Source organism: Gallinula chloropus, assembly GCF_964237585.1.
Source record: "Gallinula chloropus genome assembly, chromosome: 2".
NCBI classification, from domain to species: Eukaryota; Metazoa; Chordata; class Aves; order Gruiformes; family Rallidae; genus Gallinula; species Gallinula chloropus.
This window is the reverse complement of record NC_140086.1, coordinates 148,206,718-148,231,934: the sequence shown is the minus strand read 5'-3', so window position 1 is coordinate 148,231,934 and position 25,217 is coordinate 148,206,718. Positions and strand designations below refer to the sequence as shown.

Sequence of the window (25,217 nt, the reverse complement as noted above, 5' to 3'; positions counted from 1 at the left end):
AGTAGCTGAGGTAAAAGGATGTCTTGCTTTTGTCAGAGGTGACATTGAGCTTTTTTCTTTCTTTCTGCTTGCTTACATCTTATACTTAAGAAGTATAAGTAGATAGAAATTCCTGGACTAAATGGTAGTCACTGATGTGTTTACTATAGTTTAACATGTTTCAGGACTGTGTGTTTTATTACTGAACTTCAGAAAAAAAAAATAATGGAGTCATTGTAAAAAGTGTTGCTGTGGGTAGAACACATTACAGATAGCTCTCAACCTGATACTCCTTTGCCTGTGTTTTCTAGGACTTTTTGCAAGAGGGAGAGCCAACATCTGCCCGATGTGATGACTTGGCAGCACTGAAGAGTAAAGGCTGCCCTATGGAAGATATAGAAAATCCCAGAGGTAGCAAACAGGTGCTGGAAGACAGAGAAGTAACGAATCGTAAGATAGGTGCTGCAGAGAAGCTGAAACCAGAGGCCATTACACAGATTCAGCCACAAAAACTAGTACTAAAATTAAGAGTCGGTAAGGACAGTGTCATTCTAATCTCCAGATGATTTTTCTGTTGACACCACCTCTGCATTTCTTTTTGGTTTGAACATGTAACTTTCGTTCCGGAAACGGCTGTTCTCATAACCTGAAAAAAGCAGAGCCTCTCAGGTCAGCCCCAAAGAGATACTCCAAATATTGTTAGATTTTATTATTTTTTATGAAAGGTTAGATAACAATATTTTTACCATTTGTTCCAAATACAACTTCTTAGAAATAATAGATACAGCATGGATTGATAGATATATCGGAAAGGTAAAATCGTTTTGTTAGCAGTATTTTGTAGTTGGTTTTTCATATTGTGGCTTCTTAGAATGAAAGTAGAGCAGCATGCAACAGAAATTGTGAGCATTTCCTTGAAGTACTGCTGTCACCTAAAGTCTGCTGAGTCTTCTTGTCTGAGCCGAATGGTTTTGTAGTTACTCAGCAAGATTTTTGGATTGTTATGTAACATACCTAGTGTCCAGAGGCTAACAATGTGGGCACAGGGCTACAAAAATGAGAACAAAGTAGTTGTGTACCACTTCCAGCCCCTGTAGAGAATTTTATTCAACTCAGTTGGTAGGGAAAAAACTGGGATAGTAGCTCATACAGTACTCTGAAGAAGCTTAACACAGTAAGGAGAGGGAAGGACAGGAAAATAATGGACATTATTTTGCAGGTTTGATATTGGCTCTATTTATTTCTAATGAGACACTTTGAGCTTCAAAACAAATTTCACTGCCCTTTCTGGCACAAAAGTTTGTTCATCAGAGCATATGACCGACCTAGGCAGCCAGAACCTAACTACCCAAAAGATCAGTGCTTCTTGTGGTCACAGGTTCTCTGATAGTGGTCTGTGTACTTGCAGAGGGAAGCATTTGCTTTCTGTGCAGGCTTTTTTTAAAAAGTAGGTAAGGAAAATATAAAGCTTTTAGCTTTTTTTTTTTTTGGGGGGGGGGGAGGGTGAGAACCATGCTGCATAGCTGCACGATCCATATGCTCTTCACTTTGCTGATCTAATGGATTGCCCAGTTTGCTAATTTTTTTTTTTGCATATTAAGCAAACGTTTGCTCATTTTTAAGCAGACTTAAGTAGCAGTAATATTGCCATTTAACTTCAGTGACTGAGTGGGCTGGGGGAAAAGCCTACTAATTCTATTCCTTACTTCATATATAATGGGCACAAGAATACCTTTCCACTTTTTATGGGGTGGGTAGTTGTTCTGCAGTGTCTTTCAACATCAGAGTGAAACCAAATGCTGCCATTGGCAAAACTTAGGGTTTGGACTTGAAATTGTAACAGATAGTAATTTGCCACTACCTTACTGCCATTTCTGTGCTCTTAGCCTGTATTTGGTGCAAAGTATCTTCAAATATATCTAGGACTGATTATTCTTTTATAAACCTGTTTAGACAATGTTTTTTTTTTAAACTAAATCCTTAAAATTTGTGAAGTCATCTTGGATGCAGATAGATATGGAAAATTTGTGCTATTAGATTTTATAGGAGCCTTGTTAAAATTGTTGCAAGTATCAAGATTTGAAATAGCAGCAGCTAAGAGAGGCTCAATTGGCAGTCTAATATTTTCTACAGGAAGAAAAAATACCTTGGAAATATGAAGTTGGACATCTGAAAGAAAGAAATACTTCAGGTTTTGGGTTATTTTGCATTGTGATTTGCTGTGAAGCATTTCAGTTAACAGGGGAAAAAAATTACTCGCTTTGTGTTCAGAACCTTCACCAGTATTTCAAAGACTTCCCTTAAAAAGGCACGTTCTTGTTGGTGCAGCTACAGAACTTATAATGACTTCTGTTGGTTTAATCTCTGAAACAGGGGAACCCCAAACAATTTCGTTAAAGTTTAAGAGAGCTGAAGACTACCCCATTGACCTGTATTATCTTATGGACCTCTCCTATTCTATGAAAGATGATTTAGAGAATGTGAAAAGTCTTGGAACAGCACTGATGTTAGAAATGGGAAAAATAACTTCAGACTTTCGAATTGGTAAGAAAGATCTACCTATTCTAAAAAAAAATGTTTCCTTCCTTATGCTTTTTGCTTTTTTTTAAATTAGCAGTATTTTGGAAATTGTTCTAATACACAGAATGTTTTGAGGAATATAAAAGTACTTGGTGTTGGTGGAGAAAGTGGAACGTAAAAAAGTATGAGAGCTATTTCTGATGTATTTTAGCTGAAATTACATTTGCATTCTATTGTATCATGATATAAATAAGAGAATTCAATTTTTCAACTTACTGGGCTTTTATTGTTCTGTCTTAGGCTTTGGCTCTTTTGTGGAGAAAACCGTGATGCCATATATAAGTACAACACCAGCCAAACTCAGAAATCCTTGTACAGGTGACCAGAACTGCACAAGTCCATTTAGCTATAAAAATGTGCTCAGCCTTACCAGTGAAGGGAATAAATTCAATGAACTTGTAGGTAAACAGCACATTTCTGGGAATTTAGATTCTCCTGAAGGTGGATTTGATGCAATAATGCAGGTGGCAGTTTGTGGGGTAAGTGTGTATTGGTTTTCTTTACCATTTGATAAAACTGTTTGAATAAAGCCTTAGTGCTTTTTGATGGCTGATGTCTGAACACGTCGTCTCATGCTAGGCACACAAGGTACACTAGGCAGACTGCGTGGATACATGTATTTGTCTTTTGTAGAGACCTCTAGTGACAAATGAAACCGGGAAATGTGAAAGTGCTGACTGGAGGTCATGTTCACAGCAGGTAGACAATGTTTTGAAGGGTTGCTGTGAAAGAAGAATTAAATTCCATTGACAGATGTATGAAATATTAAATAAGCACCTATTCTTCAAATACTTCAAAGCTTTATATGCTGCTTCTAGCTGTTGTTTCAGAACAGTTTGGTGAATTGTAATTTCTTCTAGCTGCTTGGAAAGAAATAGATGGAAACCTGATTTTTTGTTTGTTTTTGAAGATCGGATGTAGATACTGCACTCTTCTTTGTTTCCATAGTCTGACTATGTGCTTGTACAACATGAACTCCCAAAAAAGTTACCTCCAAGTTCCCTGCTTTGTCACCCCTTAAATTAATTGGGGCTTTAATTCTGGAATAATAATAACAATAATAATAAATAAATAATAACAAATAACAATAATACATAATAACAATAATAATAAATAAATAAAATTAAATTATAACAATAATAAAAATAAATAATGACAATAATAAGAAAGAAATAGGAAAGGGCAGGTTGCAGAAATAGGCCCTGCAGGTGTGAGTCAGGATGCTCATGGTACAGCAAAAAAGGGCAGTCCTCTGGGAAGCTCTGTGTTGAGTACAAATCTGAACTAGATTGGCAAAGCCTGATGATTCTTCAGAGCCTAACACCAGGCACACCGTAATCTTCTGATTCAACATTGCAGCATTGCTCTACACACATTGTCCGCTGTGCTCAGGCTGCGTGGTAGTGACATAGAGCAGACTTGAGAGCATTAAAGAGCTGGACTGTCGTGCCCAACTGCTAAAAACCCTATTAGTCTTCAGATACTCTAATGAGAACTGAACAGACCAAAGTACACTTCAAAAAGAATGATTCTTGTCTCTGGCAGAAGTCCTGCAGCCGATGTTTGGAGCAGACCCTTCATTAAGTGAATTACATGATTTCCAGGGTGACACTTTCGTGGTACAGCTTCTCCTGTCTACTTTTCCATGCATTTCTCTCTCAAGTGTTGGTCTCTGTTGCTATGATGTGACTTGGTCCAAAATACCAAAAATTTATTTTTGTTTCCCAAGGAACAAATTGGCTGGAGAAATGTTACAAGACTACTGGTGTTTTCCACGGATGCTGGCTTTCATTTTGCAGGAGATGGTAAACTTGGTGGAATTGTTTTACCAAATGATGGGAAATGTCATCTGGAAAACAACATGTACACAATGAGCCACTATTACGTAAGTCTTTGCATCATCTTTTAGAGAAATTTATATTTTGTGATGCTCAAAACCCCTCATCTGATACAGTTTCAGACCACTGCATCTTTTGAACTTTACCCACTTATCTCAGTATTATATTAAGTGACTTTAGCTTAACTAAAGCGAATCTGCAGTAATTAATCCAGTCTTGATTGGAAAACATGAAGAAATGGCAACTTTTACACTATGATTTTTGGTGTTGGATTTAAACCTTTTTACTAATCAGTAATCCTGCGTGTCCACTGGCAAACTGGTGGCTTTGTGTGAGAAGTATTTTGCTACTGTAAAAATAATGTAATATAGGGAGCCCCCTGTCATTTTTTTTTAATGACTGCTTGAAATCTTACGATGCAAAGTTTATGATAAAAGTATGCATAGGAAAAAAACCCCACAAAAGTCACATTTACTGGGTGGAGTAAACACAGTAAGCTTTACAAATTTTATGTGTTCATATATTCCTAAAGTTCAGTGGGTATTGCTCAATAAAAACCCAGAATTAATTCCATTTTGCACTGTTACTTCTAGAAAAGATGAAGTAAAAGGTGGTGATTTTCACTGAGATAATTACCTTTGGTAGTTTTCATTATGATATTTCTGACAACATTGAGATTAGGAATTTAACCTGGGGACTTTGAATGGGAATGCAGTAATATTGTGGAAAACCCACCTACCTCCCTGGAGCATGTATGGAATCTTTCCAATGTGGTTTGTTTTCTCAGGTTGTTTTTGTTAAATCTGTGACATAAGCTGGCTAGTTAGAAGTCTCATGTATATTTCTAAAGGTGTTTTGTATTTGTGATATCAGAGTCCTTCTGATTATTTTCTAGCATGTGTCTCAGACTTAAATTGCATTTTATGCTTGATTTTTGTAGGATTATCCCTCTATTGCTCATCTGGTGCAGAAGCTTAGTGAGAACAATATTCAGACAATCTTTGCTGTTACAGAAGAGTTTCAGGCAGTTTATAAGGTAAAAGTAAATAACATAAATTTATGCTCTGTTTTTTTTTTTTCAAACACAAGGACAGGTTCAGGTTTGCTCTGAAATCATTACAATTGCTTGATTTGAAATTAAAGGCAATGTGGAAATATGTGGTGGTGAGAGTAATATTTTGCTACTCACGTTTTTATTAAGCCCTCTTTGACTTGTTCAAATCGATACTGAGTGTGTTTGTGTAACTTCCGAAGAGAAAGTGCCCCTCCTGCCCCTCTTTATAGGTAAGGGGGGGTGGAGAACATATTTACAGTGCTACTTTTTATGAACATTTTTACAGCAAAATAGCAGAGGGACACTGAATCAAGAGACACACTTATCAAAGAGCACATTTTGTCCTTTGTGGTCTGTTTATATTCCTGATGTTTAAAATGAACTAAACTGGTGGACGTGATTGTGAAATAGGAAATTACTGTGTAAAGGAGATACATATTTTTCCACATTTTAATCTAACAGTGTATTTTTCTTTTTTTAGCTATATTCAAATCGTAAGCTTTTTCTCTTTTGTTGGAAATCATCTTTTATTTGTCTCAATGTTCTAGAAGTGAGGTGCTGCTTCTTTAAGATCTTGAAGATATACTATGCAGGGTTAACTTGTATGAGAGAAGGTCATAGTATTACATTACCAAATTTAATATGAAAACGCAGAGGAAGAGGCCAAATATTGGTTTATACTGGTAGTGCTGTGTATAACATCAGAAAATCATGCAGATCTCTGGCAACACTTTAGCCTTGTTTTTTGAAGTACTTGATATTGCCTCATTAATCCACTAAAGTATAATATCACCATACAGATATTTATAGTACAAACTGCAAGTTGTTTGTTAGTAAGACTTTAATTTTCCTTTTGCTTTTGTAAATATTGAAAGGAATTGAAAAACCTGATACCAAAATCAGCAGTGGGAACATTGTCTTCAAACTCCAGCAATGTGATTCAGCTGATCATTGATGCATACAATGTAAGTTAAGATATTATTTGAGTTGTATTTATTTTTATCACTTTTGAGTTTTTCAGATACTCAAAGGTGGATTTTTTTTCCCTACAAAATTTAGTATACTAAACCATAAATGTACTGCCATTGTAGTAAAACCACATTAGACAGATAGGCAACAGGGCAATAAGAGGTTAGATGATTAGAAGGAGGTACTCTTAAAGCCACTTAAAACAGAACTACGAAGAAAAAGTTATCATCTGTGTTTTCTCTTCTAAAAAAGTAAAACCCACAACCAGAAACCCCAGTGTTTCTTCAGCACCTTCAGTTATCATCTTCTTTCCACATGGAAAAGAGCCGTTTTGCATCCTCTTGACCCCAAAGAAAACGTCTAACTCAACCTTAGACTCCTGGGTTTCAGCCCAAAATATTTTCTTCATGGCTGTTGTGTAGAGGAGCCAGACTTCTTCTGGAGTACGTGGGTCAAAGAAGTGCCTCCAGTGTCCGTGGAGACCTGCCCTGACCCTGAGTAACAGCGTTCAGCAGTGAGACGGGGTCACCACAGCGTGACTCTGGGCAGCCCTGGGCTGGTGTTTCTCAGTATGTTAGAACTTGGCTAATTCCAGTGTGCCTATGGGATTCACACTGAGACTGTACATAGTTGTATGATGTCTTTTCTTCAGTGACATGCTTATGCAACTGAATTTGAAGTTAGCTAACAACTGTTATTTTAGTCCCTTTCTTCAGAGGTTATCCTGGAAAACAGTAAGCTACCAAAAGGAGTGACAATCAGTTACAAGTCTTTCTGCAAGAATGGAGTGAATGACACACAAGAAGATGGAAGGAAATGTTCTAACATTTCAATCGGAGATGAGGTAACTTACAGGATACATGCTGCTATTCAAATACAATATTCATTTAAAATATCCAACACTAAGTAGGATTTTTTTCAATAGTACAGGCAAAACTCCTTTCAGTAATGTGGCACTTCATTTATTTTTCTCTGCAGGTTAAATTTGAGATTAATGTAACAGCTAATGAATGTCCAAAGAAAGGACAAAATGAGACAATTAAAATTAAACCACTGGGATTCACTGAAGAAGTGGAAATTAATCTCCAGTTCATCTGTGAATGTCAGTGTCAAAGTGAAGGAGAACCTAATAGCCCAGCCTGCCACGAAGGAAACGGAACATTTGAATGTGGTGCATGCAGGTAAATAAATAGACATTTTTCTTAGTTTTATGAGAGAGAGAGATGAGCAAGACCTTTGTTTCTTTAATGAACATTGTCATTTTTTTAGTGAAAGGACAAGAATTGCTGTTACAGCTGACCTGTTTCTTTTAGGATCTTTTGACGTACTGCCTTATGTCTGCAAAAAATCCCAATGCTACAATTCATACTACTGATAATTAGAGTGACAGTATTGTACAAGTTGGAATTTGGCCTGGATTCATTCCTTCTAAAGGATGTAGGTCTTACTGCTTTTTCTGGTTATTTAGTTAATTACCTCCACCAACTTCAGCAGGCAGATGTTAGTCCGTTGTACCCAAAGGAGTAGCATCTGTAAGCTGAGGAGTAAGCCACTTTGTATCCAGTATTCGTGATCAGTGTACCCTTTAAATGTACCCTTGAAATGTACCCTTACAAATAAATTATACAAATAAATGTACCCTTTAAATACGGAGAACAGATTTTCCCATCTCTGTATAGGAAGACTGCTTAAACTTGGTGTACTGTCACCAATGTGCCCATGATTTTGGATAAGAGAGAACAGGCCTGTGGGTAAGAAAAGCCTTTTGATGTTGGAACAGTAGCAGTTTCCTAATGGGAACCATTGTCCCTTATGCCCAACAACAGTTTGTCAGTCACTGCTGGGAACAAGATCAGCCTCCATTTATTCATCAATATTTTAACCTTGATAATGAGAAGTGGTGCAGCTCTGAAGGTCATCTAGTCTCTTGCCTGATTGATGTTCAAGGGACATCTTTTCATTGAAGCATGACAGCAGCCACAGTGAACTGTCACTAAATAATAATTATTGTTCTGTCACATGAGAGAGGTATTGTGGTTATGTGGCAATTTAGTTAGAGGTGGTGGCACATAGTTTCTCACCTGGAAGGAATAATCAACGGAGGAGGAACAGTTTGCTGTGGTGGCTTCAGGAATGGCTACATAGGTAATCAGCTGGAAGCCTCATTTTATCTTGGAATATTCCTTGGGATAATAGTCACTTGTACTCCTGTTCTTTGTGCTGTTTTTGCAGTCTTTCTATTTTCTGACTTTTTCAGTCGCGTTTTTACCTTGCAGGTGTAATGAAGGACGTATTGGAAGACTATGTGAATGTAGCACAGATGAAGTAAATAGTGAGGATATGGATGCTTACTGCAGGCGGGAGAACAGTACAGAAATATGCAGTAACAATGGAGAATGCATTTGTGGACAATGTGTGTGCAAGAAGAGAGAAAACACCAATGAAGTGTATTCTGGCAAATACTGTGAATGTGATAACTTCAACTGTGATCGATCGAATGGTTTGATTTGTGGAGGTGAGAAACGACTTCAGAGATTTCTGCAAGCAAGGCTGACCAGCAGTTTACAAGTCTGTCAATTCTAGCCTGTGCAGCAGTGTTACGTAGCTTTTAGATTGTAGCTACTTGATAAGAGATGAGAATATCCACAGATTTAGTGATTGAAGGCTTCTATTAATAAAACAGCCCTCTGATCGTGAGCATAATAGTGTGTTAGTACACATGACACCTTCCCTGAGTCATGGCTCCAAGAATGATTTAAAGTGAACTTGACTTCTGCTGTTTATTATAGAATTACCCTCTGGTGTTAAAGAATGCTGAGACAACTGGCCTGAGATTATAATGTTCTACTGGCTCAGTGTAGCCACTGTGTCAAAAGAAAGAGATGGTGACCTCAGCTTACTTTAATAGGGAGTGCTTGACTCAGTACCTGACAAGATGATGACAGTGAGATGCTATCTTGATACTGTTCTAAGAGCCAAGTGAAGATTTGAACATGCAAGAGCCAGAAAAACCTTAATTGCTTGAAAGAAGCCTTTCTCTGGTGGCAGTTAACTCCAAAAGCAATTTAGAAAATCGTTCAGAAGCCAGTGCCCAGTTTGCTGCATGTATTTTTGTCCTGCAGCTTCCCTAGGCTGCTTTGCTTGTGGAAATACATGGTAGGAGCGTAACTGCTGCCTCAATTTTGACCGTAACACAAAAAATAAAATGGAGAAGCCACTGAGCTTTAACTGAATTATTAGAATACATTATGGTTTACTCAAGATACACTGTTGCTCACCAGCTCCACAAAGGAATGGTGGTTTGTGTCCAACATACATGGTGACAGTGAAGTATTGACCTAAACACTTTATCCTCAGTAGAGGAGGAGGAGTGTAGCCAGAGATCTTTCCATTTCTTCCAAATCACCCTGCTGGAGATAATGGTATCTTGTTTCCTGTGTAGGCAGTGTAAGGAGTATGAAGTTTGGTTGGGTGGATGAGGTCAAAAGTGCAGCAGCTGGAAGGTGGTGTTCTAAGGAGCCAAAGCTGTTTCATTTTTCTGTGTAGTTTATTGCATATCTTCTAGGTCTTTATGAATTTACGAAGCGATAGCTATGAAGAGAGCAGCAGTCAGTGCATCTGCATACATATAAAATTGTGAAGTGAAGCAGTGCTGTAATGCTCTCCACCCAGCTGCTATGGCCATCACATACAGTTTTTTATGAACTTTCCTTAGTCTTACTTTGTTTAAAAGGAAACACAAATGCAGGAGAGCAGTTAAAAGAGGAGAAATGCCTGTAAGTAGTTTTTTGAGGAGGTAGATTTTCTTTTGTAGCTCTTAGTTCATCGGTGTCTTCATAATCTCACCACCAGGATTTTCTTTACCCTGTATCAGTCCCAAGAGGGCAGATAGTTATTTCTTAAAGTCACAAATGTCATGTTTTACATTAGACTTCATTTCGCTGTCGTATCTTTTCAATGCACAGGAAATGGTATCTGCAAATGCAGAGTGTGTGAGTGTTTCCCCAACTTCACTGGCAGTGCCTGTGATTGTTCCTTGGATACTTTTCCATGTATGGCATCTAACGGGCAGATTTGCAATGGAAGAGGAACCTGCGAGTGTGGGACCTGTAACTGTACAGATCCCAAATTCCAAGGCCCCACATGTGAAACGTGTCAGACCTGCCTCGGTGTCTGTGCAGAGCACAAGTGAGTACCTAGAAAACCAAGTCCCAGCTTGTGTGAGTTTGTGGTATTTTTGTGCCAATTTTTTTAAATGAGACTTTTGATAGTGTGTTTTATTCTGCCCTGTTATGTGGAGGCATTGTATTGTCCCTTTAGACAGTAAAAGTTGTTGGGCAAGAATCAAGAATTACAAACATGTTATTAATAGAGTATTTGGATTACTTCCAGGAAGACTTAATTATTTCAGTACTTTTCTTGCCTTTTTTTATTAGGCATAGAAAAGTGTACATTATGGTAAACCAGTTTTAACCATGCACGTTGACTTGGGCAGGCTACAGCTTTCCCCTGTTTCATGTACGATTACTGACAGCCAACCTTCCACAGAGCTGGAGAGAACGTGAGTCGGTAGTGGGACAGGCTGTGAAGTCCCATCATCTGTCACCGTGACCTTTTGAAATGAATGTAACTATAGTACAGATACACTATGCAATTTCCAGAATAGTTAAAACTTCAGCTAAGCTTTTTACTTAAAACTTCTATCTGAAGCACTATTAAAATGTCAAAATATCCTGACAGTTAAAAACTAACCCTAGATTTGTGCGGTCCAGTGAACTTTTTATCCCTGTCTTTGGAAATCCCGGTTTTTGGAATCCAAGCATATTTTGCATGGCAACTTTGAGAGTTTATGATTAGTGGCTGGGCTGATTCCTGGCTTTGTGCAGCTGACTTTAAGGTTTTTTCTCAGCACATGCTTTTTAGTATAAAAATCCTGCCAGTCTGCTTTTTTTCAGCGAGTTACTCAGAGCGATACCCTACTGTAAAGCTGAGAGTACTCGTTTTCCGGGTGGAGGTGTTGAAAAAGTTTTAGATTAGAAATCTTTTGTGAATGTGCTGAAAGGCATTGCTTCTGATTTGTACTCCTGCAGGGACTGCGTTCAGTGCAGAGCTTTCAATAAGGGAGAGAAGAAGGAGACGTGTTCTCAGGAATGTATGCACTTCAACATGACAAAGGTAGAAAGTCGAGACAAGCTGCCGCAGCCCGGGCAGCCCGATCCACTGTCTCATTGCAAGGAGAAGGATGTTGATGACTGCTGGTTCTACTTCACGTATTCTGTTAATTCAAATGGTGAAGCCAGTGTCCACGTGGTAGAGACCCCAGGTATGAATGTGATGTTGCCTACTTGCCCTTTCTCAATTTGCGCCGTTGTTACATACTGTGAAGTACATCTGGCTGATTTGCATGATTTAGGTGCATTGGGAAATAGGTACCTCTTCCCTGAGTGAGCGTTGTGGATGTCTGGAACTTGACTGGCTTTAGAAAAACATCTGTCTCTCTAGATCTACTTTATCCAGACATTCAGGCTGACAGGAACAGGTTTTGTGCTTTAAAACTGAAGTTAATCAGATATTTATTTTTGTTAAAGCATTTCATGTTTCCACTTGACCTACTTTGCTGCCTTGTTTTACGTGTCCTGTAGCCAATCCTAGATAACTAAATTTTCATGTTTATTTTTTTACTGGATTCGTGCTACAGGTTAGAAACGACGGTGCCTGTGGGGTTTGATGCTTTTTTCCTTTTTCTAATAATATGAGACCAGTCTCTCACCAGAAGAAACCAAAACAAAAAAAAAACCACAAACACCACAAAACTGTGTACTGTGCTGCAAACCGCTTAAATTATTTCATGCTGGCAGCCTTTGCTTTTTAAGTAGAAGGTATTTTCAGGAACTGAGGTATTTTCAACAATATGCCTGAAAAGCATTTTGCTTTGTTAATCCTTGATAGTCAACCATTTTTTATTTTGTTCAATTGCTTGATACAAAAAAGAGAGAACATCAGTAATTTACAGTTATTTACACTAAGTATTGTGAGCTTCAGTCACTGGACTTTGCATCTAACAGTGCAAAACCTCTGGTTTTGTACATTAGCAGTGTCTGGTCTCGTGATTTTGTTTATAAGCCTGATACAAAATACATACCTCAACTTGTGTGTGGGAAGGTTTAGTGGTGATATCTACTGAAGGCACTTTCAGAATTGGCTATTTGGGCCATCATTTCGTAATGTAGATCAGTTGTTAGTGGCTCTTAGAAATAAATGCCACTTCCATTCAGAACGTTTTAAATTCTCCAAAAGTGTAGTCTGAAGTACAGAGGAGGACCTGGAGCCACAGCTTCCCATAGACCAACTCAACACATGCCCTACACTTTTGGGGTCTGTCCTGTTCCCCATGGATACACTTCTCTTGCCCTAGTTAAGAGCTGAATCAAGACTTCATGTGGCAGGAGGCACCTTAAATTTTGTCATACAAGTACTGAAGGAACAAGCTCTGGTTCAGAAGAGCTGTATTCAATGTTCCTTACTGATTCCCAGGGAATTCCTACAGTGTCCTTTCTCTCTTCCCTCACTCCTGTGGAGGCAGTGACCAAGATGAGGAGTCTGCAGTTTGAAGGGAAGCAGTGTTCCTACTGACATCACAGCAGTTGTGGTTTTTTGCTTCCGACCCCTTTAGTCTGTGCATTCAGCTCTTTGAAAGGCTTTGTTCTGTTTGTGATTTTTATACTAATTAAAAAATCTATAAGAATTGGATTTTATTTTGGAGGATTATTATTTCTGTGTAAGTTACTTTAAATAATTTTGCATCCAGGTTGTTCTCTTCAAACATACTTCACTTACTTTGAAAGTATGTGATATCTTTATCCAAAGTAGATGTGCCTGTTTAAAATACTTTATTCCAGCAGAGATCAATTCCCCAGGTGAGGAAAAACCCTAAAAAAAAGAAATCAGTGTCAGAAGCACAGTCATTGCTCATCTCTATGTATTAGCTACTAACAGTAACAGCCGTTTGAGGTAAAATGAGGAACACTCTTTTTTCCTGTAACACTGTTGATAAGTTTGTGGAGGCTGTTTTTCTAATCAGTATTTGTACTCCAGCTGGTTTATCCCTCCAGCACCACCTTTGACTTGGAGCTCTTGCATGTTTAAAACAACTGCTAGTTGTTTTACTCCAGTGCTCTAGCTTAATAGCTTAAGGGGTTAGCAGTGTGTAGACTTTATCATCTGATCATGAATTGTTCTATTGCTAAGATTAAACACAAATTAGAAGGATAAAAATAAGCTACAGGATGTTACAGGAATCCAAAACTTCCATTATTTGAAGGGAAAACAGTACTGGCATATCTCTGATATTCAAAATACTGGCTTCAGTACAAAACTAAAGCTTTCAAAGCATCTGGATATGCATTGCCTTTAGCATTTCCTAAACTCCTGCTTCCCTTGCTTTGTTCCCTAGAATGTCCCAGCGGCCCTGACATCATTCCCATCGTAGCTGGTGTGGTTGCTGGAATTGTTCTTATTGGACTTGCGTTATTATTGATTTGGAAGCTACTAATGATCATTCATGACAGAAGAGAATTTGCTAAATTTGAAAAGGAAAAGATGAATGCCAAGTGGGATACGGTAAGTTGGGAGCCTTTTTTCTGCATAAAAGCCACAGTAGTTGAGGACGAATATAAGATTTTTGCTCAAATGCCCCAAATATTTCAGACTCTGTTCTTGTCTTTTGGCCTATGGAGGGACAGAATTGTCCTTATTTTCAGTCAACTTTAGAAGGATGGGGGGTGGAGGGTGTGTGTGTGTGTGTGTGTTACCACTAGCGGGGAGAGAACCCAACCAACAGTCCCTCTTTCAGAAGTACCTCTTGAGTCAGAAAGTAATAACTTCAGCTGAAATAAAATTTCAGAGAGAAAATGTGATGGTGACAGAATATTTCAGATTTGCAGTTCTACCACATTTCACAAGCTATTATTAAAATGCTTATTAGACGATGAGAGTCTCTTGTATAAAATGAAGAAGGAAATTTTGCACTTACGAAAGAGGCCTCGTAAATACTTCTGCAGGTTTAGTTGGAGATCTCAACTGGTCACAAAACCATGGCTGGTACTGGTTAGTGGAACCCCTTGACAATGAAAAAGCATGCAAGAAAACAAGCCTGTGGTCTGTAGGCTTACACAGGGCTGCTGCCTCGGGAAATGTGAAGAGTCATAGAATCATCAAGGTTGGAAAAGACCTTTAAGATCATAAAATTCAACTGTCAGCCCCACACCACCATAACCTCTAAACCTCCTGAAGCTCCTCACATATAACTGTTTTTTAAATATCTCAGGGACGGTGACTCTACCACCTCCCTGGACAGCCTGTTCTAGTGCTTCACCACTCTTTTGGTGAAGACAGTTTTCCAAATCTACTCATCAAAACCCCTTTGCTGCACTTCCATACAAGTCAACACCCAGGTACACTTGATGAGAGAGTAAATTTTTTAAATCTCCTAGGAAGCTTTTTGGTTTTATTTAAGAAAATTGATTCTATGTTGGAAAAAACAATGATTGCTGACTTTTCTTTACATACAGCATGACAGGTTTTAGTGATAGTTGAGAGTAATACTTTTTTTTCCTGTTGAATTATTCGCCATTGACCATTTCTTTTACTTCAGCAAGAAAATCCAATATACAAGAGCCCTATTAACAATTTCAAGAATCCAAACTATGGACGTAAAGCTGGTCTCTAAGTCTCAGTTTGTATCTTCTTTCATTTTCTTCCTTTTTTTTTCCCCTTTGCATGTCACTTCAAACTCACTGTGTGTCACAGTTAATTAATCATAGTTTGAGTCTTGCTTAGTTTCTCTACTGCTGCTTTGATTCTGGGCTTTTAAAGAATGCAGCTTGAACATTTTTAACTTGTTTTGACAGCAAGATTGCTTGCTTACTAATAGCACCAGGACTGGCTTAAACTATTCTGCAACTGAATTTGGGGAGGGCAGGGGAGATAAATCTGTGGCAATATGCTAGAACAGCTGTTAGGTTTGAAGAGGCTCTTTGGGTGGATGGTGGAGAGAGACAGTGTTCAAGGGAGAGTTTGTCCTTCTGTTTCCTCAAATCAGCAGTCAGTTTGCTTAAAGTTGATATGTTTGCAGAGCTCGTTTAGATATTCCTCAGATATCACAGCCTATAAATATCACTGAGTTTACGAGAATAACTCTGGGAACATTCAGAGTAGCCTTACAGATTTATTTATTTCTTAACTGCTTTGTCTTCTTAACCTAGTATAGAACTAGCCTGTATTTAAAGTGTGACAGTCATATACTCTAGTGATTCGATAACTAAATATGAAACTTAATTCTTCCATCCCAATTTCTGTTGAAAGTGGCAATATCAAAGGGTCCTTGTATACAGCCCAGCAAGCTTTAGGGTCTGTATGGAGAGGGGAGGGGGGGGGGAGAAGGAGTTGTTCTTATCCCCTCCAGACACATTTCACACCCCAGTTTCTTAGTCCCTCCTAAACACCTCATTTCTGTTTGGAAATGCTGACTTGAGAAGGAGCGGTATCCAGAATAGCACGTCAGTAAACTAGAGGTGATGGCTATCTTCTGCAGGCTTGGAGGTTGCATTTTTTTTAATGCTTTAGGTGTTTTCCTCCTTTTCTGGGATCCCTAGCTGCTGGGAAAGGAGTGAAAAAGGGAGGGTGAGATGGGGAATGGGTGTCAGAGGAGCGTTGAGAGATAAGAAGTACAGAGTTCAGATTAGAGGGAGCACATCCCTTTAAATACCCCAGAGCTTTTTTTCAGGAGCCTGTGGAAGGGAGGCATCTGTGTATCTAATTTTATTCTGTCTGGTGCCCCCCTTTTCAGTGTTGCACTCAAAAGATTTTGTGAAGGAGAAATGAGGGGAGAAGGCAGGAATTAAGGGTACTTAAGCTTTTATCTGCCCTTGCTTTGACAAAATTTTCAAATACTTTGTCTAGCTTTCTGAGCCCTTCCTTGGTGAAACGTGCTTTCCTTTTCTCTTTGCAATCATTTCACTTTCCAGTGTGTCCAAAATTGATTGTGGAAATGTTCATTTTGATTGCCACACTGACCACATTCAGCTCCTTCCTATTTTTCTTCTCAGAGTCAATTATTCAGGGGAGGAAACGCGTTTCTGGTTCCTTTCTAACATTTCACATCATCTGTCTGGTTAAGTCTCTTCTCTTCTCTTCTGCTGTTCATTGTGTACTCTGTTGCATGCAGGACCAGCACCTAGCAAACCATAGGGTGTGTAACTGCCATTCTGTGCTCTCCTTCTCTGCCCCAGGGCTCTCAGGAGCTAACGTCCTCAGTGCTGCCATCTCTCCTCAGAATGTACTTCTGACAGAAAGCTTTCCTCTTGTGCAGTTGGAGGGATTGACTTCTGCCTTTCACTCGCTAGGAAGATTAAGAGTGTGGTGGTTTTTTTAAACTTCACTTTAGCCTCTTTGGCATTCACACAAATTTCAGAACTTTGGGGAGAGAGAGATGGATTTAGCTTTATTGGCCACCAGAAAGGAGGGATTGGTATTGGCAGAATAGGTGGCCCACAAGAAGTAAAAGAAAAAAAATTGTCCTAATCTAATAACTAAGATTTTCTGGGTGTTTTAGGCTGAAGTAACCTTTCATTAAGGTGAAGAAAGAGTTGTCTTGTAATGCCAAGGCAAGAAAGTAATCGGCATTCTCAAATAGAAGACTCTGCTGCAGTAGTTTCCCCCAAGGTGTACACCTGCACGATAAACTGCGTGCAGTGTGTCACCCTTCCCCTCTCCCACAGCAGCCAGACACACATGTGGCTTGGTTACAGCAGCACCACAAAGCTTCTCAGGGACCAGGCGCACAGACACTTCACTGGTCCTGCGTTGCGATGTGGTGAATGATGTGTCACCGCAGCATCCTTGCAGGCGACGCTCAAGCCAGCTGCGTTGAGCCGAATTCAATTAGTCCTTGGCCTGCAGCAGAGCTCCTTAGCGTCCTTTCACAGCTGCCGGGCCTTTCTGTCTTTGCTGCCTGGTTTGGATTGGTGCCATTAAGAAAGTATTTAATTACTCATGGGCTCGCTGCTCTCCTGTAGCCTTCCAGCCACGGTAGATGATGCCCTCTGTTGCCCGCACTGCCTTTGCTTCGTCCTCTGGCACCACGGCTGTATTTACGGGCTGACAGATGACTCCTTTTATATCGCTGCAAAGTAACGATGGGTAATAATGAGAGCTGAAAGTAGGGAGAACCAGCATGCGGAGGAGTTCAGATATTCCAGAGTGCAGTTTCTTGCAGTGACTTAAGACTTAAGCAGACTATAAAGGAGTGACTGTTGAAACAGTAAGTCCATGGAGAAAAAAGGAATGAGGAGGTTAATCAGACATCCTATGTAACAGGTTCCTCTTTATGCAACGCTAGACTGACCTGTAACCTCCAAACAGCCCAGTCTAGTTGAAAATGAATACTGCTACAAGACCATAGCTCTTTATTCTGTGCTGAGAGTATTTTTTTAAGAATGCCTCCATCTTTATTTAATGTACCTCACTCAATCCTGTGCGTAGTTACTGTTTGCTCATTTTTTGGTTTAAGCATGCATGGTGTTTTCATTTGTAGGGGCATGTGGCAAATGTGTTTTCCCTAACTTTGCATGCTTAAACCAGTGTATTCTCTGCAGTGGCTTAAAGAAAACGGGTTTATTTAAAAACAGGAGCATTTGCCTAAGGCAGCAAGTTTGGAACACTGTGTTTCAGTGGCCAGTTGAAAATCGGGAATGCTGCTGATACCCAGGAGTTCATACCACGTGCCAGCTGTGAGGGGCTCTACGCAAGGCGAGGGTTGTCTTGGGCTAGTGGACGCTTATTAACCACCTCCATGTTAGTTTTAGTAATAAGCTATCTGTGGAAGACCTGGAAAGGCCAGGGCCGTGGCTGCCTGTTTGACAGAAGGTGGCAAGGGAAGAATTGCAAATCTGTTGGGTGCCTGTGGTGCGGCTATAGGCAGTGGAGCCTCAGGGGCCATTTGGCTGATAAAGGCGAGGTTAGGTTAAGCCTAGTGTTCTCTGTTTTGACTGAATCTCCATAATTTGTCATGGGAACTGACATTCAACTGACCAGGGGAGACACCTAGTCAAATGCCTCATTTAGTGACCTAAATCCCACCGAGTGCTTCTGAGAGTTCTTGGGAACGTGAAGCACAAGTACAGGGGAAGGCAGTACAGTGTTTTGATTTCTCTGTAAATAGGACTTATGCTGAATAAAGTGCATGGGAAGCTCAAATTCTGACTTCTCTTGAAAAAACATAGTAGAAAATTTACAATCATATTATGCAAATTGCATTTGAAACCTGGTTCCAAATTCGCATTAATTGTATGAGCAGCACCCTGCAAATTTCCAAGATTTAGTTCCTACCTTCTGGCTAATTCCTACACTTCCTGATAGCAGAGGTCTCTGTTTCACACGCAAGAAGATGTAAACACCTACCTCCTGTGTGTTAGATAATGCCTTGCCAGTGAAAAACTCTACAGTATTTTCTAGTCTGAACATGACAAAGCCTGTGAAGCTTACAGAATTTCTGAACTTCAGTTAGAGATTAAATCCCTCATCTCTGGATGTTTTTCCACTTAACACCTTACTATTGCAAAGCTTTTTGACGGGGAGTGATTTGGCATTGATTAATTTGTCTGACTGAGAAACAGCAGTCCCATGATGTTAAATAAATCAAAAAATCTTTACTGCCCATCCCTTTCCAAACCAGTAGCTGAGACACTTGTCATCAAGAAAGAGTTGGACAAGGGATTGATAGAAGGGTCACTGTGCATTTGTGAAGCGCAGCCAGCACTGGACACCCAGTTCCTCCCTTCAGCTCAAGCCAGATGATGTTGACTCAGATAGAAGAGTGAACAGAGAACCCTGGCTTCCTCTGTCCAGCAATCCTGGTTTTGGCTGGATTTGGGAGGTTGGAATGGAGTCTCTCAGGTCTAGGCAGGATTAGATGTGCTTCGTTGCTCTTTGCATGTAGACAAGCTGGCTTTGAGAAGAAACACCCTCTTTCTGTGAGAGGAACCATGGCAGAAAGGCAGTACGCCTGCTAAGAGGTCTTCCTTAGCAGCAGCCACTGCTGTTGGAGTAGGTGGGTTACTTGCCCCCTACCACATCTTGCAAATAGAGGTCAACAAAATTCCCAGGAAGTGGTAGGAGAATTTCACCCCACTCTGGTTTCCTGCTTGCCTTGTCACCGTTTGGCACGTCCTATGGTATTCCCGGTCAATCTTCCAGATTTATGACCCTGGGGAAAACAGACACACCTGGTGTTTGTGTGTCTAGGGGGAGGACTTCCTTTCATTGACTGTAGGAAAAATGGGTTTAGCTTGAAATACATTAAATTCTGTGTGATTTAAAGGAGTAGAATTGAATTTTTAATATGGGTATATAGGCCATCTCAGGCTGGGGGGATGTCAGAGGGAGAGAGGTTCCCTTACTGCCAGTGAAGGCCAGGTGTGGTTCTGGCCAGAGTGCTGCTCCAGCTCACATCTGTGCTGTGCTGCATTTCCCTGCAATTACTTGTTTAAGCACAAAAGAGCTTCATGCTGGTAAACAACATTTATTTCGGTTGCCTTTCAGGCTGTGATAAGAGCACAGTCCTGCAGATCCAGGCTCTTATCAGTAGAGGCACAGCAGCAGCCCATTCTTCTTCTGAGATTTATCTATTAATACTGAGTTCAAGCTGTTCATCTGAGGTGTGCAAGGATGCTGTAAATGGAGTACAGTTTGCTGAGATAAAAGGAAACCTGGGAACAAATGAAATCTTAAAATAAGCTTAATTTAGGGGTTTCCCATCTCTGCAAGAGAGATACAAGCGGTTGTTCTGTAGGGATTTCTCCTATTGGCAGAAATAATGGTTTTTTACAGCGTTTGCAGCAGTGCAGGGGGTTCTTAGTTTTAACTGCATCTTGCACACCGGAGAGTTCAGGGAACCTGCAGGAATAAAATGAGAATGGCCAGTACTAAATGTTCAATGCATTTATTGGATGTGTATTATCAACAGAGCACAGGCCTTGCTGCTTTGTTTCTGAAATTAAACAATAATACAAGATAAGCTATTTGAATGTTGATTGTAGCAGAACGTGGTCTGTCGTGGTTTCAAACAATGTTGTTTACAATTCTGTTCTTTAACAACACATCATGGGCTGCAGACCCCGGAGAGCTGATGGCTCAGCCCTGAGATGACGGTAGGAGGTTCAGCAAATCTGTGGTGCAAATGGAGCAGGACCGTGCCCTAACCCTTTGCTTTATTAGCCCGGCATGCCTTAGTTCCAGTTGCTAGAGGGAAAACTAGTTTGTCTCCAACAGTTTGTGTGTACAAATAAAATATAAGTGGGTAATTTCTTAAGGTAATTTCTTAGGCTAATTTTTACATTTCTCGCAAACACGGTGCTTTTTTCATTTCTTTAATATAAGGCGTTTTTTTCTTTTTCTAGGGTGAAAATCCTATTTACAAGAGTGCAGTGACAACTGTGGTCAATCCTAAATATGAGGGAAAATGAACACTGCTTGTATAACTTCACAACACTGTATGCAACATAGCAATTTTTGTAGTCACAGTAAGATAGATATAGGGCAAACTGCAGTGATTTTACTAATTCATTACATATAGGTTTGTTTTCCTGTGCAGGTTTTGAGAAATGTACTATATGTAATTTTAATTTTTTTTTTTTTTTTTTTTAATTTTTTGGCAAATGAAATAATCAGTGCCAGGGGTATGACAAAAAAAACTTGAGACTGTGTAGCCTAGTCAGCTAAGGTCACATGGTGCCTTTTGGACCTTTTCCACTCCCGTGCTGTGAATCCGGGTCTTCTGCCGTGGGCAGTATCACCACGGCATGACTGGGAGGGAGGTGGTTCCAGCACTCAGCATGAGGGCTCTGCCTAGCCATGTAGTATTAAACTTTTTTAGCTTTACAGGGAAATCAGGGCTTGAGTTTGCAGATATAATTAAACTCATGTAGCATGGAACTGGTGGTTAATTGATCTTTGGCTTGCTAGACGTATGATTAAGTAAATGGTAAGTTGAGAGAGTTGGAAGTGAGCAGTGTAAAAGACTGAAAAGCGTGTGCATACTTATTTTTAACTTCTAAGTTGCTTATAGCCAGGTTCTGGTTAAGATGAAAGAAGCTTGAGAAGAATGTCAAGAAGGAAAAAATAGCTTTAAAATATGTGCCATTACTGAAGAAGTTGCTGAGCGGTAACTTGCTTGGTTTTTCTTTGTAAATTCAAGCCCTGGGTGGCAGTATCATGAAGTACCTTACCGAGACATCCTCAGAACACATAAGGGCCTTACATCATACTGTGTCTTCATTCTGTAACATTTCCTTGATTTGAAGCCTGGTGCTTTGTCACCTGTGTAATCTTTTTAACGTATTTGGTTGTGATTCTTTTTGTAATATTTTTGTATCGACACAAGGTATTTTTTCCTTTCCTTTTTCCGGGCAGTCTTAGCTGTAAATTTGCCTTTACCCTGTAGCTAAGATTGCGTAGTTTGTCATGTGACATGAGTCACGCATTGTCCTTGACATGTGCCATGTATATTTGCCTTTGACCATTCAAACTGCATCATAGTCATATTCTTGTTTTAAGTGCCTTTTTATTTTAACAGATGTTCACTTTTTACAGTGCTATTACCGAAGTTATTTATTAAATAAAAGTACCTTAAAATACTTACGTCTCGCCTCTTTATTTCGCAGAAGTTGATTCTGTCCAAAAAACCTGGGAACTCTGTCTGTTTGGGCAAGGAGTAATACAGGTGGCAGTAAGAGGTAATAGAGGTGGCAATAAGAGGTAATTAATAGGGGTGGTAATAATACCAGGTATGTCCTGTAGCTCAGATCTGAGGCAAGGTAAGCAGGAGTGATCTTGGGTGACAAGGGTTAGCTGTGCTGTAAAATGCACGAAGGTTGGGGGCATCATGTTCGGGCAGCGGCCACTGGTGTGAAGCCCCAGGCTTCCCTTTGCTAGAGAAGTTCAGGGGGTTAGTAACTGGTGGTTATCTGGTTCATGTTGTTTCACAACCCATGACAATTGAGAGTACATTTTTAGGAAAATGCTGTCTTCCATGAGTTTTCTTGAAAAGCCTATAATCTGTCAGACTAGTCACAAAGAGGGTTTGATAATTTAGGAGTCCTAAACCATGTGATTCAGTTTTTTATCTTTTCACTGTTGGTACTTCAGGCTCCCCTGAGGAGCTGTGGGTGGGCATCTGTTCTAAAAGGCCCCTTTAACCTCCATCTGAGGGCACAGGTAGCCCATGAAGGGAGGCAGGGGTGTCATGGATGGAGAGCACAACCCTTGTGTGCGTCTGTCCGTCTCTATCCCACTCAGACTACAGGGGCCAGTTCTGAAGCAGATGTGGTTGTCCAAGGCCAGTTACTGGAGGGATCTGCAGTGTGGTGGGATGGGTGGGCGCATGTGGGGATGGGTGTGCAAGGTGGGGGTGTTCCAGCAGCTGCTGCGCAAGGCAGGCATGGGCAGAGTGCAATTCAGGGTCAGCTGCTGGACAGAGCGAGTGTCTGTGCCTGGCTGTGAGGGTGATTTGGTCACTTCTCCAACAAAACAGGGTTTTCAATAGCTCCATAAGATGCAGAAATTTCTCCTGAAGACATTCTGCATTACCTGTCCATGAAAAAGGTCTTCTTTGGAGACAAGGCAGCTAAACAGGGTCATTTCTGACTTCTACAGCTGTTGTTTTTTCAATATTCTAGAAAGATTAATCCCAAATTTCTGTGACAGACAATCAAAATCCCCTTCAGCTCACTCCTCTCTCAGTCTTTCCCAGACTGCACACAGCACTGGCATCCTGAACTGAGCGGAATTCATGTCACATGGAGAGCAGGATGCTGACCTTTAGTAAGGGTGTGTGCTTTAACCTCTCCACTCTCATGTTACTTCAGCAGTTTCCTTCATAAGTCTGGCTTCAAAGTGCTTTTGTGGATTGTTAGACAACTGTGTTGTGGAGCTGCCCCTGAAGGGTTTGAATTCAAGTGGCCTGTTAGGGGGGCCTTTTCATAAATCCATGTTTAAACTGGGTTCATAGTAGCCACTTCCAGCCAGATGGAAGCTGCTTAGGATCTCCAATTGAACAGTTGCTTAAGGAGGGAGGACAGCTGCCACCCCACAGCACCAGAGTCAAGACACTGTTGGTGTCACTGAGGTCTGGTTTGCTTTAAAGCAGGACTGGATGTTTGAGCTGAGGAAGATGGTGCAATCCAGGTATGATAAATTTTAGGTGCTGGAACACAGATGTAGTTGTGTTTTGGAGTGAGGAACTCACCCTCAGTTCCACAAGCTGGCAAAGCAGGGAACTATCGTCCGAACAGAAGCACAGGCTGGGAGGTCTGTGTGATCCCACACAAGCTGGCTGTAAGCTCCCAGCTGTTTGGAAAGCACGACATTCACACAGGTATAACCACTGTCCAGCTGTCCTTGAGCCATCCATTTCCCCAGCTCCTGACCAAAGGAGCTAAGCTAGCATTGCTTTATTGTTAGTAAAACAAAGCTGCTTCGCCTGGATTGAAACCATAACAGCGAAAGTACAGGTGAGCTAAAGAAACCAGCACTCTAATCACACAGTTTAGTGAGTACCAGCTCTGAGCTAACCTTGCCACGGGATGTTGTGCCTCTTGCCTTAGCCTGCCTGGGGCTGGGCAGAGGGGGTGCAGTTTGTGTTCCGGCACAAACCGCAACAGCTCTTGGCGGCCTTGAGCACCTTTACGGTGGGGAATCTGGACTGATAGACATATCCTTCCTTTGGGGTTCTGCTGGTTTCCTTTCCTTTTCTGCACAACTGCTCTGCTGTGCAACAGAACCATTTTTTTCCCATAAAAAATAGAAATTAATTCTCAGAGGAGCACAGCATGAAAGAAAAAATAAAATGAAAAACCAAAACCCCCACGCTTTTACTTTAAAAAACTTACTTGCTAAAGCTTTGGTATTGATCGAGTGAGGAGCGGTGAAAGAACACCCTCTGCTATTTAGAGGGTTTTACTATTTAGAAGTCCAAGAGCTTCTGTTCCATGCCTGATTTTGCATACAAGAGGAGGACTGCCAAAGCAGACATTAACACACACTTAAAATTTAAAGAGCAGTCTTGAATATTCTTTTACATGAGTTGCATTTTTACCTTGCTCTCTGGAAGTTCCAAGCTGCATCTTCTTACCCAGATACTCATTTCCAGCTGGAGAGACCTCACTGGGAAGAATGAGCAGCAGATGAAGGCGTAGATTATTCTTCCTCTATCCCAGGTATTGTTGATCCATCTGTTAGCCACAGCCCGCTTTTCCCAGCGTGCTCTGCTTCCTGAGGAGGGGAGGGAGCTCCCATGGGACAGACAAGGCATGCTGAGTGGTGTTTGTAATGGGGCAGGTGTCGTGAATGGGTTTTGCAGTGAGGAACGAACTTGAGTGGCCAGGAGAATGACAGAGGTGGGGAAAGGAAAAGGAAATCCACCTTTCTCCTTCATGAACCAAGCGCCAGCTAGTGTAATCATCAGCGCTATAATCCTCTGTGCTCCTGTTCAAAGGATTGTCTGCAGGCAGCGAATATGCAATATTAAAGGTAAAACTTTGTGTCAGTTACTGCTCTTCGCAGGCACTTTAGCGGCTTCTTCATCCATGACACATCTTCATCCATGCAGGATCCAGAGCACCAGGCCCTCCCCTGGGTGTGGGCAAGTACACTGCCATGTAGCACTGGAGCACACTGTTGAGTAACAGAGCTGTACTGGACCCCATTCCTTGTTGAAACAGGATCGCTGAGCAAGCAGAAAC

At 40.6% G+C, this 25,217-nt stretch overlaps 1 protein-coding gene across 2 annotated transcripts; it reads left to right on the top strand.

Moving 5' to 3' along the window:
- The first annotated feature begins 297 nt into the window (after nucleotides 1-297).
- On the top strand, nucleotides 298-22,116 carry ITGB1 (integrin subunit beta 1). Of its 2 annotated transcripts, XM_084279838.1 has the most exons (14): nucleotides 298-513; nucleotides 2,353-2,523; nucleotides 2,800-3,038; nucleotides 4,289-4,444; nucleotides 5,338-5,433; nucleotides 6,327-6,416; nucleotides 7,124-7,264; nucleotides 7,399-7,601; nucleotides 8,697-8,935; nucleotides 10,386-10,608; nucleotides 11,511-11,743; nucleotides 13,874-14,040; nucleotides 15,074-15,154; nucleotides 20,877-22,116. In XM_084279838.1, the coding sequence occupies exons 1-13, from the start codon at nucleotides 366-368 to the stop codon at nucleotides 15,146-15,148; spliced, it is 2,181 nt and encodes a 726-aa protein (XP_084135964.1). In that variant the 5' UTR covers nucleotides 298-365; the 3' UTR covers nucleotides 15,149-15,154; nucleotides 20,877-22,116. The 2 variants fall into 2 exon arrangements, with proteins under 2 accessions (XP_084135964.1, XP_084135965.1); XM_084279839.1 differs by lacking the exon at nucleotides 15,074-15,154.
- The last annotated feature ends 3,101 nt before the right edge of the window (nucleotides 22,117-25,217 follow it).